This window comes from Podarcis cretensis (genome assembly GCF_951804945.1).
Source record: "Podarcis cretensis genome assembly, chromosome: 3".
Taxonomy (NCBI): Eukaryota; Metazoa; Chordata; class Lepidosauria; order Squamata; family Lacertidae; genus Podarcis; species Podarcis cretensis.
Genome location: NC_137172.1, coordinates 102,567,683 through 102,583,197, shown reverse-complemented (window position 1 = coordinate 102,583,197; position 15,515 = coordinate 102,567,683). Strand labels below are relative to the sequence as shown.

At 39.2% G+C, this 15,515-nt stretch overlaps 1 protein-coding gene across 2 annotated transcripts in view; it reads left to right on the top strand.

Moving 5' to 3' along the window:
- The window catches only part of CSMD1 (CUB and Sushi multiple domains 1), a 991,444-nt gene that overhangs the window by 493,832 nt on the left and 482,097 nt on the right, over window positions 1-15,515 (top strand). For both annotated transcript variants that reach the window (XM_079969603.1, XM_079969602.1), the window contains exon 4: window positions 9,261-9,455. In XM_079969603.1, the coding sequence (XP_079825729.1) occupies window positions 9,261-9,455 (195 nt within the window). The remainder of the gene's footprint in view (window positions 1-9,260; window positions 9,456-15,515) is intronic.

Sequence of the window (15,515 nt, the reverse complement as noted above, 5' to 3'; positions counted from 1 at the left end):
ACAACTAAAGTACTGCTACCTTTTGTCCCAGCAGAGCTCTTGCTCCTTTAAAAAACTAAAAGAAATAAGAAACCAGAGGCCTTCCTTCTGGGCATTGTCGGCTAATTGGTGCCAAAGAAAGATAGAACACTCTTTATGTATGCAACAACTGCAGCAAGAATACTCATTGCAAAGTATTGGAAGACACAAGATTTGCCCACTCTGGAAGAATGGCAGATGCAAGTGATTGACTATATGGAATTGGCAGAAATGACTGGCAGAATCCGAGACCTGGGAGAAGAGTCGGTAGAAGAGGACTGGAAGAAGTTCAAAGAATATCTCCAAAAACATTGTAAAATGTTTGAATGTTAAAATGATGTTGGATATAAAGATAATAAGGCATCAGTGACATAATAAAAAGAAATATGTAAAAATGTTTTAAGAAAAAAAAGGGTAAGACCAGAGTACTATTATGTTGAAACTAAACAAATGATATAAGGGACTAAGTTATAAAGAACATGTGATAAATAGATTCAAATGGAAAGGAAACCAAAGGCATAATAGGTTGAAATGTATAATATTGAATAAGATTGGAAAGAGGGTAGGGAATTGCTGAACTTGATTGTGTAAAGGGGAATACAGAAAAGGGAGATGTGAGGAAGTCAGGAAAGAAGGTTATAAAGACAATAAGCAAGAAACTAGATTTTTATTTTCTCTTTGTTTCTTTTGTTTTTTTCTGATTTTTTTTATTTTTTTTTATTTTGTTTTTGGACTGTGATGTTTTTGATTGTCTTTCTCTTGTGTTTTTCTTTGATTGTGATACTTGTTTTATTATGCAAATCTTAATAAATATTTTATAATAATAATAATAAAACAACTAAAAGAAAAAGGCAGAAACTTAGCAGGCAAAACTGCCATCACAACATCTCACAACACCTACTTTTAGAAGACAAATCAAGGACACTGCATTGTTTGAAATGGAGGGAACATTTTTTTTAACAGCACATAAATATTGTAATTAAATTAATTTTTTTAAAAAAATCTCTCTCACACACAGAGAGAGAGAGAGAGAGAGAGCTGCTATAGGTCTGGTTTCAGGCACAGTTGTTGCCTGAGCGATTATGATGACAGGTAAAAAAGTAAAGGGATGGTTAAGTCCAGTCAAAGGTGACTATGTGGTGTGGTGCTCATCTCGCTTCAGGCCAAGGGAGTTGGCATTTGTCCATGGACAGGTTTCCAGGTCATGTGGCCAGCATGGCTAAACTGCTTCTGGTGCAACAGAACACCATGATGAAAGCCAGAGTGCAAGGAAACACTGTTTATAATGACAGTTGTGTAGACTGTTACATTTACAGTCATACTTAGGTTTTCGAACACCTTAGTCCTCAAATGTTTTGGCTCCTGAACGCTGGAAACCTGGAAATGACTGTTCCAGTTTGTAACCTTTTTTTGGAAGCCGAATGTCCAACAGGGCTTCTGATTGGCTTCAGGAGCTTCCTGCAGCAAATCAGAAGACGCACTTTGGTTTCTGAACATTTTTGAAGTCAAACGGACTTCCGGAACAGATTCTGTTCGACTTCCGAGGTACAACTGCATTTTCAATAACTGTTGCAAGCCTCTCTTCATTCATATCCATTTTGTTGCAGGGAGGAGCGTACAGCCTGCAGTGATTTATGTTAAATAAAGAAGCAGTTGGTTAGGTGATATATTTATTATAATGATACTTGGAATGACTTCTTCCTTTCTTTCTCAAAAAGATAATCCCAAGGAGCATATAGTAGTAGCAAGACTTGTAAAGCACGGTTTGGAAAACACCATTCTAGACTATGTGAATTCTGTGTGAATCTTCAAATGTGCTGATTTACATTATGCCACATGGAACTTCCAGTTTTGTGATCTGATCTATTTATGACTAGTTCAATATTGTAAAAAGCCTTCAGGCTCAAATGAATAGGAACATATTAAACTACAACATGACATTCTAGTGAAATGTGATTGTTTGCCTCAATAATTCTCATTCACTCTATATTGAAAAAGGATGTGTCAGCATGTGGAGGGAAGAGTAATTAAATTAGAATAGAGTGACAGCCAAGAGTAATACTAATAAGACTAAAATTGTAAAGCAATATGGTTAATGTTATGCAAATTAATATAATGAAAGCACCATTGCATTCTTACTGGTGCTCTAGAGATGCTTACTGCAATTTTCCATGGACAGTTTAGTATAGTTGAAACAAAAACTATTGGTTTAGTGTATGCCCATATTTCAAACTGCTGGCACAACTTAAGAAGCAAAGGTACAAAAATGTAATAGATATTTAATTGCCTTCTGTTTTCTGTAAGAACAACATTAATTTAGTTAGATGCAACTGGCACTTTGAGGAGGTTGAGATAGACTCCTGAAAACAACATCCTTCAGAAAACATCAGCTGCTGCAACAAGTGTAGTCTTGTCAGCTCTCTTAGTAAAATTATGTCAGGGTGCTCTGTTATTGCTTGCCTCTTCAATGGTGGAGGAATGATCAATGAGTTTATAAGAACAATATTGCCCCTAGGAGGAATGCAGCAAGAAAAATATTTTTTTTAAAAAAAAGGACTTTCAGATCCAGAGTTGGACTTCACCAAGCGATGAAAGAATAATAATAATAATAATTATCATCATCATCATTATCATTATTTCCGTTACACCTTTCATTGCCATGTGACCTCATTGTGGATTACATATTAAAAGCAAGTGCATATGCCATAACTTAGTAAAGTAATTGAGTTGGTTGGATGTCACAATAAAGCATAGCTAATTGCACAGGTGGGCAACCTGCTGCACTCATTTGTGTTTTCTACAGATCAGTTACATTAATTGTGAGACATTGGTGTTATATGCAGTATAAGGTTGGGAGGGGAGAGGGGGTAGTGTGGTAAGGCTTATATTCTTTTACTTAGTGTATGTGTGGAGTCTGTGTCAGCCTCCCTTGGGTAGGTTCTCATTCTATTTGCTTGCTATATTTCTTTGGTAATGAGAGAGTTTGGGGTGGCCTAGGGTGTGGTTGATTGTCTTTGGTTGGCCGCAGTGGGATTTGTTGGTGGGGGCTTGTTGGGTCAAGTTAGCCAGATTGATTTGCATGCTGTCGGTGGATTCTTCTTGTTGTCTTGTTGGGCTGTGCATGTTGATAAAGGGGAGCCATACCGACTGAAGACGTCCTCTTCTATTTGTCCCCATGTCAGTTTCAGTCTATTGGTTAGCTTTTCTTTTTCTTTTTTAAATAACTTTTTATTCAAAATTAAAACAAAACATATTATCCAGAAACATATCATCCTTATTTCCCCCCCCCCATTTTTCTCCCTCCCTCTCCCTCCCCCCACAGAACCCACCCACCCCCACCCCCCGACTTCCCTCAGTTCCAGTCTTTGGTTTCTCTAAAAATGCTGTTTTCTGCATGTTACACAGTTGTATAAATCCTCAAACTATTTAGCTGATTATTATCAATAAAAAGTTTGTGAATGTTTATTCAAAACCGGTCAAGCAGTCCAGTTCGCTTTGTTGTGTCTTCAAGTACTTTGTAAAGGGTTCCCATTCATCTTTAAAGTCACAGTTATCCTAGTCCTGTAGCTTGTGTGTCAGTTTTGCCAATTCTGCATAGTCCATCAATTTTTATTGCCATGATTCTTTTTATTGGTTAGCTTTTCTAGTGAGCTGCTTAACCTGCTGCAGTTATGTGGTCTTCAGACTAATTGCCGGAGATGGAGCACTGCTCCCAAGAGCACTACAAAACACTTTGAGGCAGTCCCTCTTTCTCCCCTGAACTGAGAGGAGAGCATGAATTGACTTAAACATAGAGGTTCTTTCCAGTGGAGAGAGCTCAGCCCACACACCACCCTTCCTGAGATGGGATGGTGAGTACAGTGAAGGATTTTGACAGCTGGGCTGGCCAACCCACCTGTCAACCATGTGATGTCATAGGGATGTCATGTGATTTTCCCTACCAGAGCTAAAATGTTTCTTACACCCCTGGGATAAATTATGGTTTAAACTGGCTCATTTTCTCACAATTCAATTCAGAGAGGTAATAAGCTGTGGTTGACACCCTACTCGTCATACACATGTGCTATGCTTTATTTTGTTGTCACAAGGCACATTCAGAAGACCTTGGCATTTCAGTAAGAACTTGTTTGCAGTGCAGACATACCTCACGACTTTTTTTGTACAGGAGTGCTTGAGGAGTTCCGTCTTTATGAGTCCCTATACAAAAAATAAAAATAAAAAATGGCCTGATCTTCACCTCTAGGGCTGATAAAGTGATTGAAAATGAGCTATCCGCCACAGTTTGCACTTCTCTGAGTATTGCAGAATTGTATCTGTATTAGTGTAACTGTATCAACTTATGTGTTTAAACATGTATTATTATTATTTTAAAGCCAAAGATGTATTACATAGTATTTTGAGATTATTATCTCAAGAAAGAAAAAACAACCCCAAAACCCACAAGGTGTTATTTAAATGGAAGGGAATTATGGCTAAACATGCAAATTTAATTATGTGTAAAAACATGACAGATTAGATCACCCCTTTATTTCTCACACAGGCTGAAATTTTATGAAGGAGATTAAGCTGCACTGTTCTAGATATTTTCTCTAGAACAGAGAAAATTACTTATTTTCTCACTCGTCTCTGAATGATCACTAATGCCTCTGTGTGCCCTTAGGGTTTAGGATATCTGCAGCCACCATGTATTCACGGTGTATCTTATATCTAGTTCTGGGAAAGTATATAAGGAAAGATGATCTGCTGGAATCCCTTCCAACCCAAATAAAGTAGGTCACTTGTTTAAATGAAAGTTAAAATTAGAAATATTGAGGTTTAAAGGCAAGCCAGGCTGAACAAACGATGTTGTGACATTTTGTAGTGTAAGCTTTAATTATTCAAAGCAGAATTTTCAAGCCACTTGCAACCTGTCTCTAGAACAGCTGTAAGAGCCATATTGAAGATGAAGGTAAACCTTAAAATCAATACTTGTCAAAACAGTTGTGATATCAAGTGTCATGTTTTGGTTGAAATAACCCCACTGCATAGCAGTTTCCGCTGCAAGTTGTAATATGATAGGAGTGCAAAGGTAAGCTGATATCATGGAGTTCTGAATTCTGCTGTGCTTTACAAAACATCCCATTTCTGTTGAGAAGTAATAAAGAGTATTTATAGATTTATTTTTTTTTGAGGAGGAGGAGGAAAAGAATCACAAAAGACAAGCTTGATTTATTGCCCCATGAATTTCTCTTTATTTAGTTTGATAAAAACAAGCTACAGTGTAAAATAACCAAATCGATTCTGTTCCAACCCAAACAGATTTATGAATACAAATCGCAAGTAGTAAAACAGTGGTAACATAAAGCTGATTGCACTGACAAAGTGTACAGGGGGTGGGGGTGGGAAAGAGAAAATGAGGGAAGGGGCATATTCCCTGAATTTTATAACTGATGTCCTCATTGTGAGCACCTACTGTCGGATCTCATGGTAGCAGCATTGTGCAGGGTAGGATGTGTGTATGGAAGAGTTGCTTGAGGAATTCAGTCTTTGTCAATTCTGACATGAATCGACCCAATCCATGCCTCCTGGATTTTAATCCAATGGGGGCAGATCCACACCATACATTTAAAACACATCCAAAGCACATGACTTCCTCCAAAGAATCCTGGGAAGCGTAGTTTGCCCCTCTCAGAACTACAGTTTCCAGCAGCCGGAATAAATCACAGTTCTCAGGTTTCTTTCAGAGAAGTCATGTGTACTGGGTGAGCCTTAAATGTATGGGGTGGATCTGCCAATAGTTGGATTAAAATGCAAACTAGCTAATAACTCAGAGGGCATTTTAATTGAAGTTGACCATTAGAAGTCAGCACCCTTGAGTTTTCTGTTTTTTTGGTTTTTTTAAAATGTTATTGCCTGAAACTCTGTAGTACCCAAACAGTAATGGCTTTCTGGCTTTCTCTTGTTGTCCAGGGGAATTTGCGTCTGATTTGTTTTTCTCAGTTCAAATTCAGATTAGCTTTCTAAAATGCCTTTTCTTCCAAGACATTATGCCCTGTCCTGTATCTTTGACTTACAAAGGGATACGTCTCAATTGTTTCCCAGTGGGCAGGCAGATTCTTCTCTCAGGCCCTCCCCCGGCTCTTATGACTAACTTAGGTCTCTGGGAAATTGAAAAGATAGTAACAGAGTGATACCGAGGGCCTGGGAGGCATCTCAAATGAGAAAACAATGCCTGATCAGCAGTTTCATTTCATCCAAGGAAAGCTTTCTATCTCCCTGATATGTGTTATGACACAGAGAAGAAGGTAGGCGGAAATCCTCACAAAGCAGCAGCACTACAAAATATAGATGAAGAAATTGCTGAGGGTAGCACTAAAGGAGCAATAACTATATAGACCAGGGGTAGCCAACACGATGTCATGGGCTACAGCTCCCCAGTGGTCAAGAATGATGGGAGTTGTAGTCGAAAGCATCTGTAGGAAGAATAAAACTCATGAAAACATTTTTTCCCCTCCCCAAACAAGGTTTCTTTTTAGACATTGTCCTATAATTATACTCGTAGTTATTGGAGTGGAGACAGCATGTATAAAGTGATAAAGTATAGTTGTTCTGGGTGTTGATGCTCTCCTCCATCAGTAGAAGTTAAGTGGTCAGAGCTTGTTCATTTCTTTTCTTTTTCTTTTGCTAACTTCTTTTGCTAGCTTCCTGCTGTTCAAGTTATGTAGTTCTGCTTGCTCTCTTCTATTGCAATCTAAGGATTTGAAAAATGCATCTCTGTTTTATGGTAGGCTGGGAATCCTTCCTCAGCCGCCCAGCTAATCTAATACTCTATTAAAAGCATACTAACGAAATGAAAAAGAATGTGAGAATATTTTGGTTAGTTTGGTGTTTATATATGTTAACACCCTAAGGTGCCATCTTCCGAAGAACATGGAGGGAGCCCAATGTGACGTCCTGATGTCACGCTTGTACGTTTGACTTCAACAATTGGGGGGGGGGCAGAGAGCCTCGGCCCCCTGGGGCCTATGTTAACACCAGTCTTGTAGTGTGGCAGCTAACAGACTTGACCTTGAATCTAGAAATCTGTTTAATCTTTTTCTGCCTGCCCACATCTGCCTTGCAGTCTGAAGAAAGCCATTCCTCAAGCCTTCATGGGTAGTGTGTTATATATCATTCCCATCCCCATTATTTGGGTTCTGACTGACACAAGTCTTACTACAGAAGACTAGAGAGCACCTGTTTTGCAGGCAGAAGGCTCTGGGGTCAGGTACTGCTAATTTGCTTTGTTTCACAGCAGTAAACTTGTGCACCTAAGATCTGCAAGCTTCATCTATCTTGCAGTCATACCTACTTGAGTGCCACTTTGAGTATTATAGCAGTAATGCAGCAAGCAAAAGGTGAGGCACTTCTATATATAGCCAGCTGATGAGTGAGGCATCCTGGCTCAGAATTTTAGACTGCCATCAAAAGGCAGTTTATTATTTTTTTAACCAAGATAGTAGGAGGTTCCACTTGGTTTGTATCCTCTGCCTCAGGCAACAAAATGTTTTGGGCCACCTCTCCTTGTGCATCTGCATGGCTGAGCCTTTGATAATACAAGAAGATGCTTTCAGTGATTCAAGCCAGTGTTCATATCTCATGTCTATACCCGTCGCTCATGAAGAAAGTGCAAAACAAACAAACAGTTGGAACAAGCTGGAGTACTTTATGCCCAAGGGGGCAATGTTACATATAGGAAATAGACAGTGACTGAGTATAGACACATTTTTTTAAAAAAACCTGTATAAACAATAATATAGACCAAGCAACTACAAGTGGCCGTCCAGATGTTGCTGGACTCATATTAGCCCCAAACAGTATTGTCAATGGTAAGGGATGGTGGAAATTATAGTCCAACAAAATCTGGAGGGTCATAGGCCCCCCATCCCTGATTTGAAGCAAAGGAGGCATAAGCTGTGTGTTCCAGTAAGACTAGATTTAGCTACATGTCATCCAACAGTGTCACACTAGAGCTAAGATTATCCAAATGGTTATTTCTTGCAAGTAGGTTTCATAGAATGAAGATTCTGCTACTGGCAGCAGTTACTGTGTAAGATTCACACACACACTCAATGCTATGGCAAATGTAGGATCAGTATTCAAACAGACTGTGGCTGCAACTGAAGCCAAAGTTAAGTACCCTTAAATCCATTGACTTGAGCTGGCTTTCTCAGTCAATTGATTAAAATTTCATTGCTTTCAATACAAGTTAAACACATTATATATTTGTGCTGGATTAATCATTGGCTGTCTCTAGTACTAAGGTAAACCATTTCAGAGCTATTATTAGCACCTCCTGCCAGATTTATCACTCAAGAAATTATGTGATATAAGGTTTGGGGGTGGGGGAAAGAAATCAGTGCTTCAGCACTGGGATGAGAAACACTTTGGATTTGTTTCAGTTCCACCTTACCAACACAGTTCTGTGTGGCTATGTAGTGGTTATCCGTGTCCCACCCATTACAAACCTGTGTCTGGTTGGACAAATAGGTTGTTAATGTTCTGCCTAATTTTGCAGGGCTGCTGTAACTGCCCAGTTGCTATTGTTTATGATGCTGCTGCTGTTGTTGTTTAGAGTATCTACTCTTTCCTTGGAAACAGGGGTGCCAACTATAGGGGTCACATACACTGGGCACCCATAACCTGGGGCTCAGGTTGGCTCCTCTGCTTGGAAAGGAGATGAACATTACCAAAATTCAGACGCTTCAAGGAAATGTATTATTGGTTTTTTCCATACCCAGAACTTGTTCCTGGTGCCACGTATAAATGCAAATACTGAAATCTTTGGAAATTTTTAGACTATGTATCAGTACAGTGTGTTGCTTTCCTGTGGCACATTGGAAAGGATAGTTCTCCAAGTTCCTTGGAAGCAGATCTCTATTTCTAGTAAAAATCAAATAAGGAGCTGAACAGAATACTATTACGCTGCTTCACACAATTTATACTGCAATCCTAAATGCATTTTCCTGAGAGTTAGATGTCCGGAGATACCACCCTAAATTTCTATACAAAATTGTATTTATCTGATATATTGAATGTTTATTTCCTAAGGAACAGTGTTTCATTATCCTAAGGAACAATTTATTTGCTCTAAGTGAAAGCAGAGAAACAAAACAACATGTATATGTATACTTATTGCACAATGAAGTCTCAGCCAATTAAATGCTATTTGTTTTTATTCTGTACATTCTACCTTAATAAAATCTATTCCTTTTCTTCATCAGTGCTGCCTAGCCATACATGCGGCAATCCTGGCGAAATACCAAAAGGAGTTCTTCATGGCACAAGATTCAATATTGGAGATAAAATTCGGTACAGCTGCATGTCTGGCTATATCCTCGAAGGCCATGCTATGTTGACATGTATCATGAGTCCTGGAAATGGAGCATCATGGGATTTTCCAGTTCCATTTTGCAGAGGTAAGATTTCTAGCATGAACCTTGTGAAACCTATTGTGAAATAATGATCTGAAATGAATATGTCATTCATAGAATGACCAAACAAATGTCCAAAAAATAAATAAATATGTTCCAAGTTTGTTGATGTGGTCTGGGATGAGCCAAGACTCCATATTATATTGTTCCCATGGCAAAGGAGAATTGCGGAAAATAGACTGGCTTGATGCCTGGGATTTTCTCTGCTGAGCAAGGTAGGAATTTGGGAAATGTTTTCCAGCATTGACTGAGGCCAAGGCCTGTGTGTGACTGATTTTCACAGGAAAGAGGTCTTCCCTCTGGTCCATTCCTTAAACCATGCCCCCAAGATTGTCTGCAATTGGCTACAACTGTGGGCAACCTCCAGCAGCTAGCACAGCTGCTGGCAGAGGAAGTGATGTCACACAAGGAGGACAGACACACAAGGAGGACATGAGAGTTACAGACTTTTTCCAGCTAATATACTTCTACTCACACACTGCTTTTTTGCTAATCTACCTAAATATTTTTAGACAGCCAAAATCCCTCAACAGTGAGTTCATTTTAAAATGTTATTAAACTTAGCGAATGGTACCATTTATTTCAGCCACTTAGGACTGCACAATATGTCATGACAAACAAATATGTGCACCTAGGTACATTACATATTCTGTGCAACATATGAGAGGAAACAACAATTTTCTTTCAAACTGTGTGCATATTATAGTCATCTGGTGCATGTGGACTGGGACCAACAGCATTTCACTACGGATTCTTACAGATTTCTAGTTAACATACAGTCCAATATTGTTTCTGTTTCATAGTTTATTGGATACTACCTCAATTCATACATAACTTTATTTATATGCTGCATTTCCACAGTTCAAACCATGCTCGAGGCGGATTGCCACATGAAAAAAAGACATAACTGCAAGATAACAAAAGTAGTCATAAATATTTTAAAAATACAAACAGAACAATTCCCACATAAATCCCAAGCTATAAAATAAAGATACAGAATCAGAAACAACCCCCAACAGCAGAAGCCTCCAAACAACACCCCAGCCCCAGAGTCTGTTCAGCAGATTCAGTTTTTTGTAGCTGGAGTCAGTCAGGGCTCAACTCTTGCAAGACAAGTAGGGAAGGTCTGCAAGGCAGGGAGCAGATCTTCCAGGATTTACAGCTAAGATGGATGCCAGAAGGTGTCTGAATCAACTGCAAGTACACCTTCTAATTCTGTAATACGCGAATCCTTGCTGTAGCTTGATTCCAGTGACCCAGTTTTCCCACTGCACATTAAACATGGCAATTATTCTGTTGCTGTTTTTGACAAGCGCAAGCACTTACACTGATAAAAGCATGGTGGCCGTGGAGATCATTATTAGATGGGATCTTAGGGTTCTTAATCAAGAAACTATCCTACCGAAAATAGTTAAAGAAATCAGTTTACTCCTAGAGTTACTATCATTTGTAGGATTACCATTATTGGGGCAGCACAATTCATTAACATTGATCAGAAGCAGCTGGTTTCAATCTGGTACTCTGTGTGTGTCTCTTTGTGAGAAATCAATTCCGAGTTTAAATATTGATTTGACAAGTAATGTATATATCATTCTCTGAACTAAGGAAAGAAATTAGCTTATTGTGAAAACAAAGAAGGTGTCAAACGATATATTACTTAGGATGGGATATGAGTACAGTATATTGAGTGTTGTCTACCTGAGGAGGGGCAAATATGTCAATTCAGTTTCTCTTAGTTTCTTATTTTTCCAGTATTAAAATCTGTTGTACACATTTCCAAAGCAATTTGTGATTTTTTTAAATTTTCTCCTGAAAATTCGCCACCATTTTCATGCTAATTTCTCCTAATAAACACTTTTTTGTATTCAGTGTTAAGTGATCAACACATTTTTGCCAGGCATTTTCCTTGATATAAAACTTTATTGGATGTTATTTTCACTAATATATGCATTTTATGCACTCGTTTTGCTACATATTGCTCGTACATATTGTTTGGTTAAAAAACTGGATTGCAAAAGGATTCAGGGTTTCAGTTCATGTATTTGTTTGAATAATGTGAATTAAAATGCAAACAAAATAAAATTTCTCTCCCATCTCCAATTCTAGCTGAAATTAAGCGCTGAGTAAGCATGAGTTCAGGCTGCCTTCAGTTTAACTGATTTCATCTGGAAATGAAATTAATTGGCTTTAGAAGTGCTTAACTCTTGCTGGATCACATAGCTTTCATTGTAATATAGTTCACATATATCGGTACATACTGAAATCTGAAAAAAATGTATAGTATTCTTATAACTCCTTTCTCTGTTAATGTTGCTGAGTCATACAAATCAGGATTATTTTGCTTATATTTGAAAATGGTTAACTTTTCAATTATTTCGCTTAATACTTAAAATTATAATGGTTCCTCTTGTTAAGTAATTATAAATGTGCTTACTAAACAAAACAGAATTGCAATTCAAATTGCCCAAACTGAGAATATCCGTTTCCAGGGTGTTATTAGTGTCCTGCAGTGGTTTCCAGTAGGCTTTTTCTCTAGTATATCCAAATTCTCATTAAAAAGAGAATCAAACAGGAGTCCTCCCCTAGCCTTAGTCATTTGAAGTCCCCCGCCGAGCCACACCATTACATCACTTCTCCTTTTCTTTTCGTTTTCCATCCATTTTTATTAAAAGTTTTCAACATAAACTACAATTAAAAAATCACACTTACCTAGAAAAGAAAAACAGAAAAAGCAAGAATAAGGAAGAGAAGAAAGAAGAGAAGAACTAATGCCCTGTATCAAAATTATTCCACACACAGAAGAGTGAACCCTCCCAGTTCTCTCACCTGGGAAATTCCACCTCTTCCCACAGCCTCCTGCCCTGGAATATCTTCTCTTCCCTGCCCCTCAGACAGAGCCCTTCATCTTCAATTCATCACTTTCCTTAGTGCATCGTCCATAATCCAATTATGTCTGCCAATTATGTATATAACAATTATTTAAAATGTTCAGAGTATGCACTCCAGAATGATATCCAGCTATTTCTCCATTTGCTAGGCAGCGTTTTTACAACTTTCATTCCCAGTCCTCTCGCATTCACCATAAAAAGGTCCAAAATAAGCGCTTCAAACTACAGTTTCTCTAGCAGTCTGCAGGTGCTTCCTAGGTGCTCATGGGAGGACAATCCTTAAAGGTCAATGGAAGCCTTGGAGTAAAGAAAAAATAATAATGTTTCATAAGATGGTCAGCATATTTGTCTTTAGTACCTTAGCTGTAAGAGAGGATACATGTAAAGCTTTCCTTTACTTTTTCTTCAGGCCATATTTGATCTTTCAATTATGAGCATTAAAGGTAAAGGTAAAGGTACCCCTGCCCGTACGGGCCAGTCTTGACAGACTCTGGGGTTGTGCGCCCATCTCACTTAAGAGGCCAGGGGCCAGCGCTGTCCGGAGACACTTCCGGGTCACGTGGCCAGCGTGACATTGCTGCTCTGGCAAGCCAGAGCCGCACACGGAAACGCCATTTACCTTCCCGCTGGTAAGCAGTCCCTATTTATCTACTTGCACCCGGAGGTGCTTTCGAACTGCTAGGTTGGCAGGCGCTGGGACCGAGCAGCAGGAGCGCACCCCGCCACAGGGATTCGAACCGCCGACCTTTCGATCGGCAAGTCCTAGGCGCTGAGGCTTTAACCCACAGCGCCACCTGCGTCCCCAAAAACAAGGAAGGATCGTTGCAGGTTCCACCGAGATTTGAACTCGGATCGCTGGATTCAGAGTCCAGAGTGCTAACCATTACACCATGGAACCGCCCTTATGAGCATTAGGTTGCCTTTTTCTTAGAGGTAGCAGAAGTCATCTGGATGCACAGATCAATGCCATGGCTAATATGTAATTATCTACATCAGTGCAACAGCTTCCTTTGAATGTTTCCAAATTCTGCGAGCTGACTTGATGAATTGCCAGTTTGGCCCAGATATGTATGATTTAATGATAGCAATGGAATGTTTTAAAATGTCAGTGCAGAGCATATAATTTCAATAAATGGCTCATAAAATACAAACAATAGGCTACAGATGTCTGAGGGCAGAGGTCTTTAGAAGTAGCTTTGACTGCTTTACTTTTTTGTTTTGCTGAGCTAAGGAACTGGATCACTGTGCATATTTATTTATTTTTTAAATCCCCAAGAATTATAGAAAAATGACATCTAATAGAGAACCAGTAGTGACTTTGCAGATACTTTTAATATGGCTTAGTAAATAATGTATGGTTCATTTGGAACTGTCTAAAGCTGCAATTTCCTTTAATTGATAAGCCTTACATAATGTGGCTGGAAATGACAATATGTCACTTGCAAGAGCTTTATAATATGCCAGTCAAGTTTTTAATTGTATCTATTCTATTGCTAGTGATAAATTGCAAGGGAAAGCCACTGAAGGAACAGGCGAGAGGAAATCCTGGCACTTCTTAATGACTCCCTCATGTTTTGTAATATTCAAAATATGAACCATGTTTCCATCAGTTACATTGCAGTACACCAAAGTAAAATGAATCTTGAAATGTTATCTCGAACTAGGACCATGCAGCATGAGACTGAGCAGAACAGTCTTAATAATCTGAAATCAGGGCCTAAATCAGGGGTCAGCAACCTTTTTCAGCCATGGGCTGGTCCACTGTCCGTCAGACCATGTGGGGGGCAGACTATATTTTTTGGGGGGGAGATGAACGAATTCCTATGCCCCAAAAATAACCCAGAGATGCATTTTAAATAAAAGGACACATTCTACTCATGTAAAAACATGCTGATTCTCAGACCATCCACAGGCCGGATTGAGAAGGCGATTGGGCCGCATCCGGCCCCCGGGCCTTAGGTTGCCTACCCCTGGCCTAAATGGTCCCCAAGACTTTTGTGCCTTGAGAGCCTTTAATAAAAATGATCTTGGACAAATTTGGTAATATAGGAAGATTTTATTAATACATTTGCAAACGGGTGGCTGCAACATAAAGAGACAGCAACCACAAGGATCAAGAGGTTACACACAACTTTTAAAGCCCCTAAGTCCCTCTTTCCCCTCCCTCACAGAGAAGGTGTGGAAAGTCCCAACTGGTAACAGCACCCCTATTTCCCTCATCAATCATAATACAAATATGGTAGTTTCCATAACACATTTTAACCACAAATGTTCCATTGCCACGCTTCACCTTTATCTGACCTTTTGTACAAGTGTCAATTTAGCAACAGGTGTTAACCACAACATTGTATGTGTGACCTTCACACCTCAGTCCAGTATACCTGAAGGAGTGTCTCCACCCCCATCGTTCTGCCCGGACACTGAGATCCAGCGCCCAGGGCCTTCTGGCGGTTCCCTCGCTGCGAGAAGTCAAGTTACAGGGAACCAGGCAGAGGGCCTTCTCAGTAGTGGCACCTGCCCTGTGGAACGCCCTCCCACCAGATGTCCAAGAGAAAAACAACTACCAGACTTTTAGAAGACATCTGAAGGCAGCCCTGTTTAGGGAAGCCTTTAATGTTTAATAGACTATTGTATTTTAATATTTTGTTGGAAGCCGCCCAGAGTGGCGGGGTATAAATAAATTATTATTATTATTATTATTATTATTATTATTATTAGTTTAGCAACAGGTGTTAAACACCCAACCTTGATATGTGGAACTTTTGTGTTTCTGCTGACTACACACTGTGTCCTGTGATCTTGGGCATTTTTGAACCTGTGCTGTACTTTCTGCTTTTGTGGTTAATGGTTAACTTAGCTGCTAGATTCATGCCTTCAGAACTTGCTTTTATGTGAGAGGAGCAAAACAGAGCTTTTATTACAGTTATTCACTTTATCATTTAAGCTATAGGTAAAGTGAATGGCTATAGGTGCAGTCTGTTACATGTGCTGAATAGAAGTGAACTAAACATCTTATTTCTTATAAGCCATGAAGAGGCAACATTTATCATTTCTCACACTTGTTAAGTTTTATTTATCTCTCTATTACCACACCACTTGCTTGATAGGTATGAGCCACTTAGTGAGTGCCATTTGGTTATGAAAATTAACTGAGGCT